The sequence below is a fragment of the Sus scrofa genome, chromosome 13 (assembly GCF_000003025.6).
Source record: "Sus scrofa isolate TJ Tabasco breed Duroc chromosome 13, Sscrofa11.1, whole genome shotgun sequence".
Taxonomy (NCBI): Eukaryota; Metazoa; Chordata; class Mammalia; order Artiodactyla; family Suidae; genus Sus; species Sus scrofa.
In genome coordinates, this window is record NC_010455.5 from 84,223,974 (window position 1) to 84,248,483 (window position 24,510).

The 24,510-nt window shown below is 38.2% G+C and overlaps 1 protein-coding gene across 5 annotated transcripts in view; it reads right to left on the minus strand.

The window, feature by feature from the left end:
• Nucleotides 1–24,510, minus strand: part of SLC9A9 (solute carrier family 9 member A9) — a 674,266-nt gene that overhangs the window by 261,361 nt on the left and 388,395 nt on the right. For all 5 annotated transcript variants that reach the window (XM_021071131.1, XM_021071130.1, XM_021071133.1 and 2 more), the window contains one exon: nucleotides 2,508–2,596. In XM_021071131.1, the coding sequence (XP_020926790.1) occupies nucleotides 2,508–2,596 (89 nt within the window). The remainder of the gene's footprint in view (nucleotides 1–2,507; nucleotides 2,597–24,510) is intronic.

The following is a 24,510-nucleotide window of genomic DNA, read 5'->3' on the forward strand; positions in this document are numbered from 1 at the left end:
AAATGCTCAGAAAATCATAGGAGGTCAGGAAAAACCAGCCGAAGATGTTTCTCTTTAAACGCTAGAGAATGCTAGCTGTTTCCATAATTAAAAAGATCCCAAAAGAGTATATATTGGTGGTTTCAAGGCATTGATATCAGTTTTTTGTTGTTGTTGTTGTTCATTTTTTCAAAATAAAGGATACTTAACATTTCTGTAATTGCATCTTTTGAGTCTTCTGATGGGCAGAGGGTGAGTGTGACCTTACTGAGTCCCTGGGTAGGTGAGAGATGGGGTCAGGTCCAACTGAGCTTGGGACATGACAACAAGAGAAGAATGCAAATAATAGCCATTTTAGAGAGATTTAAGATAAGTCTTTGAAAACTGTTTAGGAATTCCTAGTCAATTACAGGTTTGCTTAGATGTCTCACTGGCTTTTTCTACACCCATTGCCCCAACAGCACATCAGATGTTCTCAGCATCATTGAACCTATTATAGGAGCCTCTCTACTCCATTTCCATTTTGGGATAGATTGTAACCATTTTGTCAAAATCTTCATCATTTTCTATATCCATGTTCCTTTATATAACTTTACAGTGGTCTCCTGCTGTGGGCTAGTGACTTGCTCAGCCTCTTGACCTTGGGCTCAGCCATGTGGTTTTCTTTGCCTTTGGATGTTTAGGAAATGTGGTGCAAGGAAGGGCTTGAAATGAACTTGCACACTGGGGTTTGTTTTTCTGCCAGGTGAAGAATGATAGACGCATGCACTGGCTGCAGTGCTCCAGCCAAGCCTATCCTAGAATGTAGTCTCACCAATACCACAGACAGTGAATCAGTCTAGCTGAGACAAGTAGAGCCACCCACATCAACCTATATCAAAAGAGCTGAACCCTGCAGATGCATACTAAACAAGTGCTTATTGTTGAATGCCCCTGGGGTTACTTGCTACACAGCAAAAGCTAACTGATAGAAGTATCATTTGATCCATGCTCTTCTTGTCTGTCCGAGTGATATTTTTAAATAGAACTTCAATTATTCTAACATTACTCTACCTAAGATGCTTCAATGACTTCCTGTTATAGGATGAGTGATGTCCCCTGAAATTCATATGCTGAATTTATAACCCCCAGTACTTCAGTATCTGACCTAATTTGGAAATAGAGTCATTGAAAATGTAATTTTTAAGTTGAGATGAGGTCATAGTGGAGCTAGGTGGGGTCCTATTCAAATATTACTGATGTCCCTATAAAAAGGGGAAATTTGGAGACAGACATGATCTCAGGGAGAATGCCATGTGAACATGAAGGCAGAGGTTAGGATGATGTGTCTATAAGCCAAAGAACACAAGAGATCCTCAGGAAACCACCAGAAAGGAAGAACAAGCAATAGAACAGATTTCCCATCGTAGCCCTCAGAAGAAATTAATCCTTCCTATCTATACCTTAGCTTCCAGAACTGTGAAACAGTAAATTTCTGTTAAGCCACTCCCCATCACCTTTAGGACAAAGTCTAAACTTCTTCAAAAGTTATGATGGTCCTTCCATAACCTGGTTTCTGGCTGTATGTGTGGTCTCATCCCTCACTATATTCCCACTAACTTCAGCCTCACTCCATTCACTAGCCACACAGAACTGTTTAAAGTTCTCCAATCACCTGCTTCAGAGCTTTTGCCCTGCTGCAACCTTGGCCTTGAATGCCCTTTCTGCTACTTCTCATCTCCTACTGGATGTTACATCTTTACCTAATTAACCTCTATTTGTATTTAAAGCTCCAGATCAGGCTACCATCTCCGGAAGCTTCCTCCTAACCTTCCCAATCCTAAGCATGAGAGGAGGCCCTATCAAATTCTCCCCAAACAAACTCTACAGATATTTCTATCACAGTACTCACCACACTTTGATTAAGTAATTGCTCATTGCACATCTTTATCCTCCACAGACTTGACAATGAATCACTTAAAGGGTCTGCCCTTTTATTCCTAGGACCTAGCACAGTGCTTGGCACAGAGAAGCTATGCTGCGAATGTTTGTGGAATGAATCTGTGTTTGTGTGAAAATACCGAAACAGATGTGTTCCTGGCATATGGGAGATACATTCTGCTTGTGTGACAACTGGCAGTTGAATTTACTTGGAAATGAAAGCACCCAATTAAAGACCAAACATTACTTCCTTATTCTTCTTCATTTCCTTCTTTCTATATAATACCCAATCTCACATGCTTTATAATGCTTTTAGATGTAAGTGACTGTGAATTATTACTGACAGTGGGCCTTTCATCTTTAAGACAGACAGTTTCCATTCCACATTTCTCAGGAGGGAGAGACTATTATAACTATATTTTTGCTTACTAAGAGAATTGTTAATAGTTATTCTGAAGGAAAAACAATCTATAAATATCCAACCTATAATGAAGACTTAAGCTTACTTTCTTTACTAATCAAATTCTTTCTGAGTCCACTGCCAGAAATGCCACGTAACCATTACACTGAGAAAGGACACAAAGCCTATAGTGAGTTTTTTCTTTTACCTGTTTAGTCCTCATTTTGGAATCCAACGACAGGTTGTTGTAGGTATAATGTGCTTGTGTGACTCCACAGAAGAGAACAGCAACTATCCCTGAAATTTAAAAACATATCAGTCAAAATCAATATTGTTTTTCCCATCTAAGTCAAAGGGTAGGGATATCCCAGCTAGAAAATGCACTTGGTGTCAATAGAGTTAAAATTGCTAATAATTACGATGATGAAACCTGGGTAAACCTTACAACTTACTTTAAACATGGAGCTTGCAGGATTAAAGCTAAAGAAAAATATTAAGAAGCAGATTCTTCCTGGGGATAAATGATTCTCTGGTCAAAAGTTAGGAAAGTTATACTTGGAAACCCATGAACAAAAGACTGTATAGTCAACTTCAGGCCTCTCATTATCAGTGCCAACTACTTTGCTGCATTTTATACTAAGTGCTAGCATATTTGCTTAGATATTTGCTTTCCACTGTGTACTTAAGTCTGAAGTTCCTATCATACCATAATTTAGTATTAAAAACCATAAGTCATAAACCTAAGGTATCTACAAGGGTTCTGTTGACTCTGCCAATGCTCCTACTTGCCAAGCACAGAAAGAGGTGCTTGTTTGCTCCTCTGCCTCCTTGGCACAGCTGGGGGCTCCATCTTTCTGCAGCTGAATAATATCATGAACATATCCAAGGCAAACACTCCTGGAAGGTAAGCTGGTCTGTTTTTGTATGCTTCCGACCTATAATGAGCACTCAGCTGCTTCTTGGCTGGTTGCAGGATTTATTTCATAAGCCATCATTACACCCAGCTTTAAATGCTGTAAGAAGCCACACATATAGTAAATCCTGCCTGGGGACAGAGGAGTAGTAACCATGGGACATATGTGTTATTTATCCCCAGGCTCTGTTATTTTCTGTGTTATTAATGCCCCTGAACTGGGGTGGGGCAGTGATAGGGACTGTATTCTACCTTGGATTAAAGATTTGATTAATTATGGGAAATTGAGCATAGAAGAGGGCTTTGGGAAAAACACAAGATGTAAGTATTCCTCAACTCGAACCAAGGGGATTGAATTGAATTTTAAACAGCAGAATCTTTCCAACTAAAAACACTCATAAATTAAATGCTGATGATTCTTAAGAGTATAGAGATATGTGAACTGAATACTGACATTTCTAATGAATCTGCAATAAAGAATTTTAAAGAACCAAGCATATTTTTTATAGGAAGACATGCTTCTATATATATGTTGGTTATTTTGGGGGTTGGCTTTGGATAAAATATTGCTAAGATACATTTATCTAATATATTTATATCACTTATTTCCTTTTAATATTATGCTTCAAAATGTTAGGCAAAGGAACAAAAACAACTGGGAAATTTTGCCAAGAAATATATACACAATAAGCATTTATATAGATTAGATATTTTAGGTCAATTTTCAGTTTTCTAGCCTCTCTTCAGAAATTCTAAGAAAAAAATGCTTATAAAATATTATATTTCACTCTTCACAGAATTTCTATTAAAAAAGAACAACCAGTACCAGGGAAACTTTTAGAGTCCTGAAGGACTTTGAGGACTTCGAAGAACTAGGAGGATTGCCATGCATGTTGTTTTGGTATCAAATATTTTTCTTTCTTTACTGAAAAAAGCAATTTATCTATCTCTGCTGATTCTGCAGTCTGTTGGAGGTTTTTCTGGGTGAGGTTTAGCTGATCTCCCACTGTTGTGGAGATGTTTTGACTATTGATTTGCTAAGAAGTAGTGAATAAAAAGGAAGGGGAGTGCAGGGAGTGCACAAGTGCATACTGAGAACAAGAACAGGTACCAGAGAATTATTACAAAGGTTGGCCAAATGCCTATTGTGGGCAAGGAACACACTAGTTTTATTTATATCACCTTCTTTATTTCATTGTTTTACTCTCTCACAACATGCTCCCCACTAGCAAGCAGCCCCTCCTGTTGTGTTCTCCTTCTCAGTAAGAGCATCTCCACGCTTCCTGCTGCTGGGGCCCAAACTCTGGGAACACCCTTTACTTCTTGCTCTGTACATCAGCAATTTCATTGTCTTGGCCTTCAAAACTCACCTGGAATCCAATCACTCCTTAACACACCTCCACCCCAAAGGCCTTTACCAAGCTACGATCATTTTTTGCCTGCATTACAGTAATAGTTTCCTAATTGGCCCCCTGTATCCCTTGCTGGCCTCCCACCTCCACAGTCTATCTTCCACTCAGCAACAGTGATTCTTTTTTTTTTTTTTTAGGACCACACATGCAGCATAGGGAAGTTCCCAGGCTACCAGGCTAGGGGTCACATTGGAGCTGCAGCTGCCGTCTGCATAGCCATAACAATGTCAGATCTAAACTATATCTGTGACCTACACCACAGCTCACAGCAACGCTGGATCCCCAATCCACTGAGTGATGCCAGGGATCAAACCTGCATCCTCATGGATACTAGTAAGGTTCGTTTCCACTGAGCCACAATAGGAACTCTCAGAAATTGTGATTCTTTTAAGGCATTTTGAATCATGTCAGTCCTCTGCTTCCAACTCTGTAATGGATCCCTGTAGGATCTGGGCCTGCTCCCTCCTCCTCTCCCCACAGCCCCCTGAGCACCTCTCCTACCTGCTCCCTCTTTGCTACACACTGTTCTTGCCAAGCAGGTTCCACTGTAGAACGCTTCTATGTCTGGTCCCTGCTGTCTGAAAAGTTCTTCTCCAGACATCATGGCTCCCTCCTTTCCTTAAGATGTTACATTATCAGACAGGCCTTTGCTCTGAACTCTATAAAAATAAATCCCTCTTATCACTCTACTAGCCTACCTTGATCTATTTTTTTATACTGTTTACTGCCACCTAACATTTTATATATTTATGGGTTTTTTTCTGCCTCCTTGCACTGCAGTGGAAAGCTCAATGAATGCAGCATGATTCACTGGTCCCCATCCATTAGAGCAATGCTAGGTACATGGTAGGCACTCCACGTATTTGTTGAATAAATAAATGAACATTCCTATCACCAGGTAACAAGAAACCAAAGTAATTTATTCAAGGTCACCCTGAAAGTGGCAGAGTTGAGATTCAAAATTCCACAGACTCCCTGTACTTTTCTGCCTGCCTGTATTAGACCATCCATTAATGTTTTAAGGTAATTTTAAGCCACCTAAAAAATATCATTTATTTATTTATTCTTTTTTTTCTTTTTCTTTTTAAGGTCTAATTGGAGCTTCAGCTGCAGGCCTGCACAACAGCCACAACAATGCTATACCACAGCTTGTGGCAATGCTGGGGCCTGGCATGGCATCTCAGCTGATGCCAAATCCTTAACCTACTGAGTGAGGCCAGGGATTGAACCCACATCCTCACGGACATTATGTTGGGTTCTTAACCTGATGAGCCACAATGGGAATTCATAAAAATATCATTTCTGATGTTCCATGGAAAGAGTCAGAGATATGATGATGAAGATTATGTATCTGTATTGGCTGGAGATACCTTCTGAGGATATTTTCCCTAGTAGCTCCACTGGTTTTCGTCTCCTTGCATCTATTAGAACACTAATGGGCCAAGTTTCTGCTAATATTTTTTTGAGTTTTGTGTACCGATATGTCACACAAGCAACAAACAATGGAGAGCATGCCCACTTGACCAGAGTCTTGGTGTTGTAATTAAAATAAAACAGCTATGTTGATCTGACCCTTAGTATTAGCATAGATAATCACAAGTCTGTAGCTTGGTAATGAATTAAGTCACACAATTACTATAATTAGTGTGACTTAGAAGCCAAAACACATCTTGAAAATGTCTTACCTATATGTATCTATTAACTATTAAAATCTTGGCCATCTAAACAGATACAGAGTTAACAGTTTTCTACCTTACAAAAATGTGTTTTAACTGCCATTATATTTTTAAAAATCTGTGTGTGCCCAAGTTGTAACACTATTATGTGGGCTCTAGACAACTCTCTCACATGCTCTGGATCTTGGATTCTCAGGTGTGAAAAGGAGAGGGAAGAGTGTCTCTTGCCAGTAGGTAAACTAGTGTCTCAGCTGCAAACCCACTCTCCTGTGCAGGCTCTCTGAGCCTGGGGCTGGGCTCTGCAGAGCACACCTTCCTTTGCCTGGGCCTGTAGGGCTCTGTCAGTATGGAGCCCTGGAGGAGAGGAGGATGCAGGAGGGGGGAGAAGGCCTTGCTTCTTCCTGTTTGCCTGCTGTTTGTGTCAGTTGTATCACAGCAATGGATTATCACCACGGCCTTGGCGGTTGCGCCAAGCCTTGTTTTCTGTTTTTGTTTTTTGTTTTTGTCCTTCACCTCCAGACCAGCCCCCTTGGACCCCCACAGCGGAAGAAGCAGCAGCCAGACAGTGTCCTCAGAGGCCTGAGTCCCAGCTTGGTGGCTCCTTCTTAGGAGCTTCTAGATTCTCTTCGCTTTGTCTTCTAGTCCTGGGAGGGTCGCATTTGCTTCCTGTAGTTTTTCCCTCTGTGTTGCCTTGGTGCTCTTTTTTTATTTTTGCAATTCTCTACCACTTCATATCTGATTTCCTGCATTAAACTCTGTCAATAGTCAGCTAGTTCCTCTTTTCTTATCTGAATCCTGTAGGATCCTTCTTATTCTAAATTTTGGTGGTCCTCTGAAACCACTGAGGGTGTGTCATCTGGAAGTAAGACTCCACCTGTATTCTCCTATTATAACTAGGACAATGGAAGATGCCAATGGCACCTGAGATGCCATGCCAGGTCCCAGAGGACTAGACTCAGGCTCGTTTCAATCCGACCTATGGTTGGAATTGGTGTTTTTAAAAGTGGTGAGAATTTTAGCCATTAATTTAGAACAAGTGGCTTAGGGACAGGAGTAATTAGGCCTAGAATGATTAAAGAAGGATGGCCCAGACTTGGAAATATGTCTTCTGATTCCCATTCACTGATTTTTCAAAATATGAGACCATCTTACAATGGAGTGGCTGCCTTGAAGTATGAGACTTTATCATTTGAAATGTTTGGGCTGAATGATCATCTGCCAGAGCTGCTGTAAAAAGAACTTTCTACATAAAGTAGAAATTTGAATACCCTCCAATTCCGTGGGTCTGTCATTTTCCTATATATTATTTTATTAATTCACTAGGATTAACACCTCAATTTAGACTTTTTTTTTTATGTTCAGGACAAAGAAATAATACTGGGTCCAAATGAAAGCTTTAGATAATTTCAATTGAGGCAGCCCGACTTTCTCAAAATATTTCAAATATCCTTTCAATTTTAGACAGATATCCCTTCTAAAGTAAAATTTTCAAACATATCATTATTATACCTTTGAATCATTTAAACTTAATTTTTTCAAGTAAATACGAAGTTTAAAGATGAACACAGGAAGTCTCCTCTGTGTAGAAAATGCTTCTAAATTTCTAGACCACAAACTTTCGGGTCAGAGGCCACTGCAAATGGTAAATTCTGATGTCTGTCTTAAAGTGACAGGCATATCTCACTTCAGAGGAACCCACTGCCTTTCTTTTCTATTACTGCTATTTCTCACCCCTTGTGTTGCTTGTCACTCCCAGGCTGTGCTTAATTTATAGCTTATCCTACTTTTTTCCCCATACATCAGAAGCCACTTGACCTCACCTGGAAGCTCAACTGTGGCCCAAGAATCTGTATCAGGCAAGAGAAGTGTCAAAACTCCACCTAATGCCTCTGGAATATTAATGAACATTCAAATCACCTGGGAATCTTGTTAACATGCAGATTCTGCTTCAGTACGTTTGGAGTAAAGCCCAAGCTTTTGCATTTACACTACCAGGAATGTCCATGCTACTGGTCCTGGGATCTCACTTTGAAAGGCAAATCTCTGACTAACACTTTGGTACTAAGTATCAACTCTCCTTTGCTATGGCTTGTCTTTGACCTTTGTGGTCCTTAAAATAGACTTCTGCCTTATTCTTATCCTTTCTGCAACTTGGGATAATTAGAAAGCAGCTTCAAAGAAGCAACAGTTTTTTTTCATTATCTTTTTTCTTGGTTCATAAACAACCTTCGCTAACTACAAAAAAAAAAAAAATTTTTTTGTGTGTCTTATTCTCCATTTTTTTCTGTGACTTTCTAGAATTGATATGATTCTATGAAGTAATTTTAGTTTCATGGAACAATTATCTATTAATAGCATTTAATAGGAGTTAACATTTTCTTTTTCTTTATTTAAATTTTTTTAAAATCCCAGCAATACTAGAATGTAAAAGAAATTTTATGTAATAAAATTGAATATATTTTACTATCAAATAGTTCAATAAATTCTTTCCCCCTCCAAAAAAAAAAAAGAAAACAAATCATATCTTTATGTTCGTGATAAAATGTTATAAAATTCTAAATTAACAACAAGCATAGTTATATAAACATACCTATTAGGGATTTTAACTGTATTCTTTTAATAAAATTAAAGTTGAAAATGAAATCAAATTTGAAATTTTAGCTTATGAAGAAATAAATAACAATATGTGTATATTATATTTCTTGTCAAAACCAGTAAGATAAAACTTAAGGATTACTTGCAGGGAAGATTATAGTCTTACATGCATTTAATTAGAAAAAAATTGAAAATAAATGGACTGTTTACCTCAAGAATCTATATAAGACATAAAAATGGACCAAAAGACAGTAGAATTTAAAACTTAATAAAGAAAAAATTAGGAGTTCCCATCGTGGCTCAGTGGAAACGAATCTGACTAGGAACCATGAGGTTTCGGGTTCCATTCCTGGCCTCGCTCAGTGTGTTAATGATCCGGCATTGCCGTGAGCTGTGGTTTAGGCTGCAGACACAGCCTGGATCTGGCATTTCTGTGGCTATGGCATAGGCCAGCAGCTGTAGTTCCTAGCCTGGGAATCTCCATATGCCACACGTGCAGCCCTAAAAAGAAACAAACAAACAAACAAAAAAAAAAAAGCAAAAAGAAAAAAATTTTAAAAATAGCCAAAGAGAACATTCAAAAAATAAGAAAAAATAGGTTTGGTCATGAATTAAGAGTTATAAAATGACAGTGTGGTCCATGGCTCTCAGGCTCTGGGGTCCCTCAGCTCTCCATCCCCCCAGGCTGCTATTCTCTGGCCATGGCTGCAGGTATACAATAGGTGATGCTGGCAAGGGCTCAACCCATCTATGACTCAGTTTTCTCATTTGGATAGCACCTACCTGTCTCACAGGTCCGTTCTGATAAAACAATACTATATACGGGTTTTCGAAAGATTTGTAAACTAAACACTAATGAGTAAGTAAATTTAAGGTTTTGCTATAATTACTAGAAATAGATGAAAGGAAGAAGATGTGAAAAAAAGGAATAACTGAGAGAAGCTCTTTCAGGAACATTTCCTATTCAGTAAGTTGCTGAGGAAGAAATGCAAAGCATCTAGTATGTTTCACACATCTTACACCCTTCATCATTATTTGTTGCCTTCTTTTCAACACTAACTTCTGTATTAAGAAGAGCAGGTGAAAATGTGCTCCTCCCTCCCAGCAATCCAAACTTACACAATTCTCAGAAATACCACAGTTAGGGTACCAGATTTTTGCAAGTTAGCTTAAGTATCTGCTATTCATCCACGCAAATGCTGTCTCTCTATTGAGGTCATTCAATGAGGAAAGCACAGGTTATGGATGTGGGGAATTCAGGGATAAATAAACCTAATCCTAGACCTCAAGTAGCTTGATGTCTCCTACCAGAGACAACATGTATACAGAGACATCTAATAGCAGGTAGATATGCAGTAGGTGATAAGAATATGAGAATTCTGAGAGAGACTGATTTCTTTGGAGCTGAGGAAGGTGGAAGAGAAATGGGAAAAGTTTTCCTAAAGGATGCAGAGGCATTTAGGTCTTGAAAGATAAGAAGAATTTGGAGGTGCAGGGTCAGTTAGGGGATTCAATGTGAGTGAAGGGGGCAAGGTAGGAAACTGTGTGACATATACAAGAACATGCAGTTTACCAGCACACTTTGGGTTTGAATCCAAGATAGGTTAGAGAGTAAATACACATTGAATTAATTACATTTTTTCTAAATACAAAACTTAGAAACAACCAATATGCTCTCTGCTTAAAATGATCAAACTATTCATTATAGGTATGAAAGTATTTCTCTTACATTCTTTATTAATCCAAATACTCATAAAATAGAACTATAAAACATGTAGTATATCAATCTTCTACTGGTAAAACATTACTTCATTTTCTTTCTCAACAAAAATAAAATCTAATCATTTTGCTTCCATCTCTTCTGAAAAAACTAGCAGTCATTAAAGGCAACTATTAGGTTGGATGTCTAAGGTCTTGGTTTCAAGTTGTATTTATGGGGTCGTATGGCAATGACCTATGGAACCAAGTACATACACCTGGGTGCATAGGGAGTGGAGCAAGCTCAAAAATATCTGAGAACTAAAATAAATAAGGACCTTTGAAAGAAATCGAGAAGTGGCTTAGATAAAATAATAATAAGAGTTTCTGACTCATGTGTGTGCTCAAAATTGCCTTTCAGTTTGCACATTGAGCTTTCAGTGGTGGACAAGATCCCTGAAGAGCTGTTGGCAAGGACTCATTTATGCAATTTTGAACAAGAACTGGAACCAACACTTTATGACACTAACTAAAAGAGCTGTTTGAAAAACCACAGAGATACACAGTTAAATTCACAGTTAATTGGCAAGCAAAGAAGTTTAGGAAACAGCATGAGGAGGTCCATAATTCTTTGGGAAGAGAAACGATTCTGCTGGCAAGTAAATTTTTTCCAGAGAGATCAGTTTTGAGAGGGCAATTAATTCCTTTTGGTTAACAGAGTACCATTTACACTGCTCTCCTTGATTCCCACTTTTGGACCCTCCCAGAGAGCATCAGTACCATTAGTATTATTAATATAATGCTAGTGTGTGTGTGTGTGTGTGTGGTGTGTGTGTGTGTGTGTACAAACATGTGCTTACATATCAAGTTTCATTGTGCGGTTGTAACTTGCATAAGAAAAAATGTACCACAAAGGTTGTCAGGAGACCTGGGATCTATTTGGTCATAGTTCAGACACTGAACTAGCTGAATGACTAGTGCAATTTAAATTCATTGCCTGGTCCATTGTTTTCTTCTCAAGGAATTAAAGAAGATGGTCTGCATTAGTGTTCTTTAAACTGGGGTATAAAAGAAAAATCACTGAAGGGTGGAAGAAAATATAAGAACTTCATAATTTTTAATTAGAATTTTTGTGCATTTTAAAGTATGTAAGTAACTTTGTGGGCAAAAAAAAATGCTTGTATGCAGACAGGTGCATGTAAAATGATTTTATTTTATTTTTTCTAATAAAGCTCAGAAACTCTGGCAAATACCTCTCTAGATGATCTCTAGGCACCTTCCCATCTTGTCTGTGATCTGAATGGCTCTTTTTACATTTGTTTCAAGGTCTGATATGCAGAATTAAAGAATTACATGGGGACTTCCTGACAACTATATTACCAGTGTTCCTTCTCAACCTAGATCTCCTCAAAGGCTGGGTCTATAACTTCCTTCTTTGCATCGCCCCCAATTCCATAACAGTGCCCAGCAGACATCAGACACTCAAATGTAGGTTTTCCAAAGGGATGCATCTCTATTTCAAGAAATATTCATCTTCTCTGAAAAGGAAATGTAGGAGAAATTATTTTTGATCCTTACATACAGATATATGTTTATCAGGATTTATTGGTGGCAGAGTCTATTTTCTTCTAATATTTACATTTTCTTATGCAAGACTATTGTCATCTACAGTCTCTGCTACTGATAACATTATTCAGTAGTTTTTTTCTCATTAAAAGTTGATGAAGCCTTCATATACAGAAGCTGAAAAATAAACATCTGTCATATGGAGCATGATTTTCTTTGACATTAAATGCAGACTTGAGGGGTTTCTAAGACTGGAGAATATTGCGGTTTTGGACAGGAAATATTGATTATATCATCAAAACACAGAAAGAGAGCAAGTGAGAAAAAAAATGTGTCTTGCTCTTAGGCAGTACTCTGAGGGGCTTTAAGGTTGATGGGTTATTTTTCCATGCCACACTTTTATTTATTTTTGATCTAGTAAAAAGAGACATTTCTGACAGGTTTCTACCACCACTGCTGAACGTGAACTTGGATCTGAGAAGTCAAAGATTTAATGAAATGAAAAACTCCTTCAGGGAATATGAAGGATTCCAAGTTTCCAAAGAGTACAATTACTGTCTAGTCCACCACATTTGGCAATCCTACAGTTGGCAGCTTAATCATGAGTCTGTGGGATATAAGAGTATCAATATAGAAAACAGCACAAATCTATGTTCTTATTTCTCTATTGTCTAATGCAGAGTGTAGGCATGCACTTAAGAGATACTTCCTATCCATGATGCAAGGTTTACAAATTTCCATTTAAAACAAAAATTTCCTTCAATAATGTAGTAGTGAGTGTTTTTGCAAAGTAGCTTGAGGTCTGAAGGAGAAGAAAACTTTTCTTTCCCTTAGATCCCTGGCTTTCTATCTCAAATATTGGTGTTGGTCAGGTTTACCCTTTATTTTCAGTTTTCATTTCCTTTGAGTCAGCTAATACACATACATCAGTGTCACCTAAACTTCTAATCAGCAACCTCATCCCAGACAGTCATGCCCACTGGCCCACTGTATCTTTCCATGTGGACGTTCCACACTTGTATAGAATCCAGAAGATTTTCCAATGAACTAATTTTTGTGTCTCTCTTTCTGCTACATGCATTCATTCACTAATATCCCCCATTTTGGTTAAATGAACCATTGATCCATTTGAGAGAGGGACTGGGGATTATCCACAACCCTTCTTTCTTCTTCACCTGTATGTTAATATTCATGCCATCTATCTTCTGACAATTTTCTACATGCCTATGCAGAACATGGGCAACTGAGAAAGAACTTGCTTTTCCCTGTACCTGCTGGCATCATGAAGAGACATTAAATAATGACTGAAAACATTTGCAGTGAAGAAAGTAGAGGTAAATTTGTCCACTATTCAAGTTACATGTGCAAGGTTGTTTGAATACTGAAATGATGAGCTATTTGGTTCAAGAAAGTGCAGGTGTGAGTTAATGACTCATAATGTGAGGAGATATACTTTACACCTATGTTTATTGAGATGGTGTCGTTGCATGTTTGCCCTTGGTTCAGTGAGTTAGTTAACTAATCCCCTTGAGAATTTTGGGTGTTGATTGCTAGAGCTTGAATGCCTAATATTTTGAGCCTCTGGGTTTTATTTTTGGCTTGGAAAGCACTCAGTGAACCTCATTTTTTGGTGGATTGTTGGCTAATTAAGTTGGATTCACATGGTCCTGTCAATATGAAAGCAAGAACAGTTTAAAGCTGAGATGTCAGTTAATGACATGTATTGAGACGCTGAAACCGGACAGACTTGATTTGAGAATCAATTCAAACTAAGGTCCCCTCATGGTGATTTGTTTTATTTACTAAGATCTAGAAATATATTTCCTATCCAGTCATGCAAGGCATCTGTGGCAAGCCAAATGGAACACATCCACCTCTGAACTAGAAGCCTGTTCAGAGTTTCAGACAAGTTTTTTCCAAGCAGAGAGATGATGGAGATGAGACGTAATGAGCCAACCTACATACTCAGAGCAAGTAAAGTCTCAACATGTCCAATAATAGTCATTTCATTTGGAAATCTTTCCTCTTTGTCTATTGCAAAAAAGAAAGACTTCCTCAGGTTCCCTTTTCCCTGACTACTTATTCTACAAAGGCCTTTCAAGAGCTGATCTGACAGATAAGCAGGACCTGAGCTTTCAAGTGTCAGCTTTTGCTTATCATGACAATGTAATTAAGGCTTTGTCATTTGAGACCAACAGGAGAACATGCCTGGGTGATGGGGCTGAGATGAATAAACTGTTTATGTTGTGCTTGATGCTTGTGTGTGCTGAGTTCTCTTTGTCAGACATCTCGGCCAATTCCTTAGTGAATGGGCAGAATGTCACTTGTTTTTACTGTCCTACATTAAAAAAATTTTTTTTCAGACTCTCTAGAATCAGACTGCAAAACCCAATAGTATTATTTAGTAATGAGGACTTTTTCTTTCTTTCAGATTTTTACACGTTTATTTTCCTAGACAGAAACCATTCTAAGCTGAGTAAATAGTGGGTTATACTGTTTAACTATTTTTATGAGAAAGTGAGGGATGCTCATGGCCTCCCTCCTCCTCCTTTGCTTCCAGTGGACATAAAATATGCCCAGGAATCTAAAAATGGAAGCTGCCTTTATTACAGCAGTGCCTGGAAGCAGAGAAATCATTAGACGCAGTGTCAATGTTGCCATTAGAAATCTTACCCTTTGGGTGTTTAATGACAGGCCCTGAAAGTTTGCTTCTGGCAAAAACCTGACCCCCAAAGTCTCAGCTGGGAAACAGATTATCAAAATGAATTTTTCAAACAACCTGTCCAGCTGTGTTTTTTGGTTATCTTTATAAACTGAAAAGCAGTTTCTATGACAGGATTCAATTCCACTAGAGATTATGCTATAAATAATACTGCTGAATTATTTTCAATATTACCTTTAAGACAATGGCTCAGTAACCTAATGACTTTTAGAAAATAGGCCTCTGCACAAGAAAAACTCTACCCGATCAGAAATTAGGTAGGCATGTATATGGCAGACTTCAGAGAGGGAATACCCTGGGTCACCTATTTAGCCAAAAGTCACATTATATATATATATGTGTACAATGTCCTTCCATTTCAAAATAATAAAATCCTGTTACCTTAGCAGTAAATAAAACTGAAATATTAGTCAATAGGGTGATTTATTCCAATCCCTCAAAAGGTTAGCAGAAGAGCTAAAAACCAGAAACACACCCCTCAGTGGCTGATTTGGTAATGAGGGCAGACTCTTCCACACATGTTCTTCCTTCCATCCTCTCTCAGCATGTGAGAACCCTTACAGTCCATTTCTGTCTACATACCCTCATCCTCCAGAAAGACCTCTCACTTGCACTGGACAGTCTGTGAAGTCTTCCTGAAGAAAAGTTTTCTCAACCTGCACTTATGTACTCCCAATAGCAGAGCATCAGACTTTTGGGTAACAGAAATGCCAACCTTCATTTGCATGTCTAAAAGCCACTTGTTTCCATAAAACTAAGTTCTTCTATGTAACTACTGAACATTTTGCAGGTGCAATTTCCAAGAGACTGAGATGAGGCGCCTGCAAATGTGGCCCTTGAAGTAAAAGATGATCAAAATAAATCAAATGATCATCATCAAATTAGCAACAACTGAAAGTGAAAGCAGAAGATGTGGTAATTGGCAAGCCACCCTCACACTGAAGTGTTCGTAATGAATCTTATAAGGGGCTGAATCAAAAAGATAATGAACACTGTGCAAACTGTCTTTGTAAGCTTGATTCTTTTTGTTTGTCCATCAGTATGCACCTGGCATAAGACGGATCTAAACATCCTGGCCTAAAGGCTGTGCTGTCTTTGAGTCTCTCTTCTCTTCTGAATTGTTACAAAGTCATGCAGGTTTTTTTTTGTGGTTGTTGAAATACCTCTTGGATTATTCCTTCCCTTGTACTATTTAGGTTTCTTTGTTTGCAAGCAATAAAAACTGATTCTGGCAACGGTAATCAGAAAGGAGTTTAGGAATGACCTCAGGATTAAGATGGCGGAATAGAAGGATTGGAGCTCAACTTCTCTCCTAAAAACAACAAAATTCACAACTAAAGGCTGAACAATCTTCAACCAAATGGACCGGAAACCTTCAAAAACATATCCTACTCCAGAAGACAAAGAGCAGGCCACATCAGGAGGTAGGAGGGGCAATTACACAATATAAGCAACCCCATACCTCATGGGTGGGAAGCCCCACAGACTGGAAAGTAACTGGTTCACAGAGACTCACCTACAGCAATGAGAGTTCTGAGCCCAACATCAAACTCTCACATGAGGGGATCTGGCACTAGGAGAAAGAGCCCCCAGGGCATCTGGCATTGAAGGCCAGTGGGGCTTGTGTGCAGGAGCTCCCAGGACTGGGGGAGATGGAGACCCCATTCTTAAAAGGCGCACACAGACTTTCATGTGCACTGGGTCCCAGGGCAAAGCAAAATCTCCATAGGAATCTGGGTCAAACCTGACTGCAGTTCTTGGAGGACATCCTGGGTAAACAGGAGTGAATGTGGCTGACTGTGAGGAAAGGATATTGGAAGCAAAGCTCTCAGGAATAATCGGCAGCATGCATTGCTCTGGAGGTGGCCATTCAGTCAGCTGCTGAGAAGCCACAGGGCAAACAAAAATCCAGGTGGGATCACAGCCCCACCCTTCAGTAAACAGGCTGCCTAAAGACTCCCAAGGCACACAGCTCCGCCTCTAATCCCATTCAAGAGACAAAGCCTCACCCACCAGAGGGAGTAGAATCAGCTCCACCCACCAGTGGGCAGGCATCAGCCCCTCCCATCAGGAAGCCTACAGCAAGCCCCCCATACTGACATCAGCCACAGGGAGGCAGACATCAGAAGTAAGAGATGCTACAACTCTATTATCTACAAAATGGTCACCACACAAAAAAACCTATCAAAATGAAAAGACAGAGAACTATAACTCAGATGAGGGAGAAAGGAAAAACCCCAGAAAGTCAGCTAAGCCATGAGGAGATTCTCAGTCCCCAGGAAAAAGACTTTAGACTGTTGATGCTGAAGATGATGCAAGACATTGGAAATAAACTGGAGGCAAAGATGGATAACTTACAGGAAACACTGACCAAAGAGATACAAGATATAAAACTTAAACAAGAAGAGATGCAAAAATACAATAACTGAAATAAAAACTTCACTAGAAGAAACTAACAGCAGAATACAGGAGGCAGAAGAAAGGATAACCAGGTGGAGGACAGACTAGTGGAAATTACAGATGCGGAACAGAAAAGAGAAAAAAGATTGAAAACAAATGAAGAGAGTCTCAGAGAACTCTGGGACAACATTAAACGCACCAACATCCATATTATAAGGGTGCCAGAAGAAGAAGAGAGAAAGAGGGAGACAGAAAAAATATTCCAAGATATAATAGCTGAAAACTTCCCGAACATGGGAAAGGAACCACTCGCTCAAATCCAAGAAGCCCAACAAGTACTATATAAAATAAACCCAAGGAGGAATACCCCAACACCGTATTAATCAAACTGACCAAAATTAAAGACAAAGAGAAAATCTTGAAAGCAGCTAGGGAAAAGAAACAAATAACATACAGGGGAACCCCAATAAGGTTATTGGCAGATTTTTCAGCAGAAACTCTGCAGGACAGAAGGGAGTGGCATGATATGCTTTACGTGATGAAAGGAAAAAACCTCCAACCAAGAACACTCTACCCAGCAAGGATCTCATTCAGATTTGAAAGCGAAATCAAAACTTCACAGATAAGCAAAAGCTGAGAGAATTCAGCAACACTAAACCAGCCTTACAACAAATACTAATGGAACTTCTATAGGCAGAAAGAACAAAAGAAGAAGGAAAGAAAAAAGAGCAGCAAAAACAAATCCAAAGCAATTAATAAAATGGCAATTAGAACATACATATCAATAACTACCTTAAACGTTAATGGACTAAATGCCCTGACCAAAGGACATATACTGGCTGAATGGATACAAAAACAAGACCCACATATATGCTGTCTTCAAGAGACCCACTTCACTTCTAGGGACACATACAAATTGAAACTGAGAGGATGGAAGAAAATATTCCCTGCAAACGGGAATCAAAAGAAAGCTGGAGTAGCAATACTTATATCAGACAAAAAATAGACTTTAAAATGAAGACTATTTTAAGGGACAAAGAAGGTCACTACCTAATGATGAAAGGATCAATCCAAGAAGACGATATAACAATTTTAAATACCTATGCACACAATAGAGGTTCACGACAATATATAAGGCAACTGCTAACAACCTTAAAAGGACAAATTGACAATAACACTATCATAGTGGGGGACTTTAACACCCCACTTACAGCAATGGACACATCAACCAGACAGAAAATCAACAAGGAAACACAGGCCCTGAATGATGCATTAAACCAGATGGACTTCATAGATATTTATAGGACATTCCATCCAAAAGCAACAGAATACACCTTCTTCTCAAGACCACATGGAACATTCTCTAAGATTGATCACATCCTGGCCTACGAATCCAAACTCGGTAACTTCAAGAAAATTGAAATCATATCACGCATCTTTTCCACACAACACCATATGACTGGAAATCAACAACAAGAAAAAAACTGCAAAAAACACAAACACGTGGAGACTCAACAACATGCTACTAAACAACCAATGGTTCACTGAAGAAATCAAAGAGGAAATTAAAAAATACCTAGCAGCAAATGACAATGAAGATACGACACTCCAAAACCTATGGGATGCAGCAAAAGCCGTTCCAAGAGAAAAGATTATAGCAATACAAGCCCACCTCAGGAAACAAGAAAAAGCTCAAATAAACAAGCTAACTTTACATCTCAAGCAGCTCGAGAGAGAAGAACAGACAAGACCTAACATCAGTAGAAGGAAAGAAATCATAAAGATCAGAGCAGAAATCAATGAAATAGAAACACAGAAAACCATAGAAGAGATCAATGAAACAAAAAGCTGGTTCCTTGAAAAGATCAACAAAAGTGATAAAGCCTTAGCCAGACTTATCAAGCAAAAAAGAGAGAGGACTCAAATCAATAAAATTAGAAATGAAAAAGGAGAAGTAACAACGGACACCACAGAAATACAAAGGATCGTACGAGACTACTGTATGCAACTACACATACGCCAATAAAATGGAAAACCTAGAAGAAATGGACAAATTCTCAGAAAAGGACAATCTTCCAAGACTAAACCAAGGTGAAACAGAAAAGATGAATGGACCAATCACAGGAACTGAAATTGAAACTGTGATTAAAAAACTTCCAACAAACAAAAGTCCAGGACCAGATGGCTTCACAGGCGAATTCTATCTAACATTTATAGAGAAGAGCTCACACCTCCCCTTCTGAAACTGTTTCAAAAAATTGCAGAGGACGGGATACTCCCAAACTCATTCTGTGAGGCCACCATCACCCTGATACCAAAGCCAAAGATACCACAAAAAAAGAACACTACAGGCCAATTTCACAGATGAACATCGATGCAAAAATCCTCAACAAAATACTAGCAAACCGCATCCAACAATACGTGAAAAGGATTGGACATCATGATCAAGGGGGATTTATCCCAGGGATGCAAGGGGTCTTCAATATCCACAAATCCATCAGTGTGATATGCCACATTAACAAACTGAAGATTAAAAACCATATGATCCTCTCAATAGATGATGCAGAAAAAGCCTTTGACAAAATCCAACACCCATTTGTGATGAAAACCCTTCAAGAATTGGGCATAACCGGAACCTACCTCAACATAATAAAGGCCATATATGACAAACCCACAGAGAACATCATTCTCAATGGTCAAACGCTGAAAGAATTCCCATTGAGATCAGGAACAAGACAAGGATGTCTGCTCTCACCACTATTCTTCAACATAGTTCTGGAAGTCCTAGTCACAGCAAGCAGAGAAGAAAAAGAAATAGAAAGAATCCAAACTGGAAAGGAAGAAGTAAAACTATCCCCATTTGCAGATGACATGATACTATACCTAGAGAATCCTAAAGACTCTACCAGAAAACTGTTAGAGCTCATCCACGAATTTGGCAAAGTCGCAGGATACAAAAATCGATGGCATTTCTATATACTCACAATGAAAGATCAGAAAGAGATAGTGGGGAAACAATACCATTTACCATCACATCCAAAAGAATAAAATACCTAGGAGTACACCTACCTAAAGAGACAAAAGACCTGTACTCTGAAAACGATAAGACACCGATGAGAGAAATCAAAGATGACACAAATAGATGGAAAGATATACCATGCTCGTGGATTGGAAGAGTCAATTTTATCAAAATGACTATAGTACCCAAGGCAATCTACAGATTCAATGCAATCCCTATCAAATTACCAAGGACATTTTTCACAGAACTCGAACAAAATATTCTAAAGTTTGTTTGGAAGCGCAAAAGACCCAGAATAGCCACAGACATCCTGAAAAAGAAAAGAGGAGCTGGAGGAATCAGGCTTCCGGACATAAGACATAAGACTCTACTACAAAGCAACACTCATCAAAACCATATGGTACTGGCACAAAGACAGAAATATAGATCAGTGGAACAGGATAGAAAGCCCAGAATTCATCCCACACACCTCCAATCAACTAATCGATGACAAAGGAGGCAAGGATATACAATGGAGAAAGGACAGCCTGTTCAATAAGTGGTGCTGGGAAAACTGGACAGCCACATGGAAAACAATGAAATTAGAACACTCTCTAACACCACACACAAAAATAAACTCCAAATGGATTCAAGACCTAGATATAAGACCAGACAGTATAAAACTCTTAGGGGAAAACATAGGCCAAACACTCTCTGACATAAACCACAGCAACATCTTCTCAGATCCACCTCTTAGAGTGTTGACAATAAAAACAAAAATAAACAAATGGGACCCAATAAAACTTCAAAGTTTCTGCACAGCAAAGGAAACCCTAAACAAAATGAAAAGACAACCCACAGAATGGGAGATAATCTTTGCAAGTGAATCAACTGACAAGGGATTCATCTCCAAAATTTATAAACACCTTCTGCAACTCCATACCAAAAAAACAAACAACCCCATCCAAAAATGGGCAGAAGATCTAAACACACAGTTCTCCAAAGACATACAGATGGCCAAAAAAACACATGAAAAGACATTCAACATCACTCATTATTAGAGAAATGCAAATCAAAACCACTCTGAGGTACCACCTTACACCAGCCAGAATGGCCATCATCCAAAAGTCTACAAACAATAAGTGCGGGAGAGGGTGTGGAGAAAAAGGAACCCTCGTACACTGTTGGTGGGATTGTACATTGGTGCAACCACTGTGGAAAGCAGTATGGAGATTCCTCAGAAAACTAAAAATAGAACTACCATCTGATCCAGCAATCCCACTCCTGGGCATCTATCCAGAGAAAACCATGACTCGCAAAGACGCATGTACTCCAATGTTCATTGCAGCACTATTTACAATAGCCAAGACATGGAAACAACCTAAATGTCCATCAACAGTGGAGTGGATCAAGAAGAAGTAGTACATATACACAATGGAATATTACCCAGCCATTAAAAGGAATGAAATAACAGCATTTTTAGCAACATGGCTGGACCTAGAAACTATCATGCTAGGTGAAGTCAGCCATACAATGAGACACCAACATCAAATGCTTTCACTGACACCTGGAATCTGAAAAAAGGACAGACTGAATTTCTTTGCAGAACAGATGCTGACTCACAGACATTGAAAAACCTATGGTCTCCAGAGGAGCCAGTTTGGGAGGTAGGGAGATGTGCTTGGGCTGTGTGATGGAAATCCTGTGAAATTGGATTGTTATGGTCATTATACAACTACAGATGTGATAAATTCATTTGAGTAATAACAAAAAGAAAGGAGTTTATTGGAGGGAAGAGGCATAAAGGCAGCTCTAGGGATCTGTGGCAGGAATAAATAGAGAGTCCCAGAAGGGTCTTGCTGTTGGAAAGTACAGGTGTCAACTATTATTTATCCTTCTAGCTCCCTTCTAAAGGTGACACTCCAGGGAAAGAGCGTCTGGTTGAGCTAGCTTCAAATGTCCCAATTCTCTTTGGCAGGGGAGGGTGAGGTCCTTGATTAACAAGATGGTATCTGAGTAAGAGGGGTCGTTTCCCAATAATATAAGGATGCTGTTACTCATGAAAATGAGAATTGGTGCCGGGCAACCCAAACTGACATATGCCCACCATATTCTTTAGACTAAGCTCTTGTTTCCTCAGGTCTACATGTCTCTATTTTAACTTAACAACTGGGGAAATGAAATTGCAGATTAATGTAATGTATGATATGTCATTTAGCTGTGTGAATCTGCTCTGGAATACCCTGACCAGTGGGCATGTAGAATCTGTGAGAATATTATCAGGCAAGGCATTCGCTACCTTATAAAACAGCCTGTTATTCATATTTGGAAAGTTTTCCTTTTGTTGAGCTAAAATCATTCATTCCATTGCTCAAAAGATATTGAATGCCTCGCATGCTTTGGCCACACTACTGGTGCTGATATAGCCTTCGTGGACCTGATAGTCTAATATACCTTCAGCCCATCAATCCTAATTCTACACATCAGCTCTGGTTCTATATTTCAGCACTGCAGAGAGTAAATCAAATAGCATAGTGAAGTCAAGATGCACATAAACAAACAACAGCCATCCAGAAACTATAATGAAAGAAGTTTCCATTCATCATAGTATGCCAAAATGTGAAATAGCTTTAAAAGTACTTAATAAGAAATTTGTAGGTCTAATGTGAAAACAACTATAAAAATTTACTAAGGGCCATAAAAGATGACTTAAATAAATGGAGAGACATAACATATTCCTCAATGGGAAGAGTCAACACTGTAAAAACACCACTTCTCCTCAAATTAATCTAAAAATTTAATACAACTCCAATCATAACCCTAAAGTTATTTTCTGTTTGAAACATAAAGTAATTTTCAAGTCATTTTGGATATAAATATGTGAGTATAGTAAAAAATCTCTTGAAAATGGGAAAGGGAAGTGAGAAATGGATTGATGAAAATAGTGAAGAGCAAAAGTCCAGTGGACAATAGAAAGCCCAGAACATACACACACATATATGTACTTACATACATGGGCATTATATTATAAATTCACAGGTTAAAGTTGTTAGGATTAGTGAGTAACAACCTAGGAAGAAAATCAAATCCCTACTATATCCTGCACCTCATACCGAAAAAAATTCCAATTGGATCCCAATACAAGAATAAAACCAGACAAGTATTAAAAGGATGTATACATTATTGTAATAAATCCTGAGCTTTTAAGTAGAAATCAACAAAGTCTTGGGCTTTCTAAGGAAGAGATAAAATTAACCATATGAAACTTGAAATTTCTATAATGACATTTTACCTTACCTAAACATAACATATTTAAAAGGCAAAACTATGAACTGGAGAATATTTATAGCTTACATGACAGTCAAAAGTCTAATTTTTTTAACAGATAAAGAGCTTCTAAAATTTAATGTAACAAAGATAAGCACCTCAGTAGAAAAAAAGACAAAGGGCATTAACAGGCAGTTTGCCAAAGGAGAAATACAAATTGCCAATGATATATAATTAAAATGATCTCCTCAGTAAAAATGTAATAAATTTAAATCTGAATGAAATGGAACTTGATCATCATATTAGTAGGGATGAATATGATGTAGGCTGGTGAAGATATGAGTGAATGAACACTTACATTGATAGAGGAAATATAAAAGAATCCAAATTTTCTGGAGGATAACTTGGATGAATTTTTCTAAGACATTAAAATTTCAGCATTTTTATTAACACAAGAATTTTATTTTTAGGCAGTTAAATAAATAGAAGTTCATTCATCAGTCTGTAAGGATTACCACTGCAATCATATTAATAATGTTGAAAACTATAAACAATCAAAAGGTTAGTATAATAAATTACAGCAAGTTAATATGACATAGTACCAGGCAGCCATTAAAAATAATAATAGAGAAGAACACTTAATGCCATGAAAAATATTCATTATAAATTACTGAGTGAAAAAAGCAAGTTACTTAAAGATAAAAATATAATTACATATATCTATGCAGATATATATTAAATTAAGTGTATGAATATGGACTCAGACAAATACAAACAAAAGCTATTAACAGGCAGTGAGAAAACAGGTAACTCTAATTTTATTTCCTTCTGTGAGTCAGCATTCTCCAAATTTTCTGCAGTATATATGCCTTAAACTTGGTAGTAAGATAAAGCAAAAAAAAAAAAAAATGTTCTCAAAAACAGATGTATTTTGTTTAAAGCAACAGAAATTCTTTTTTTCTTT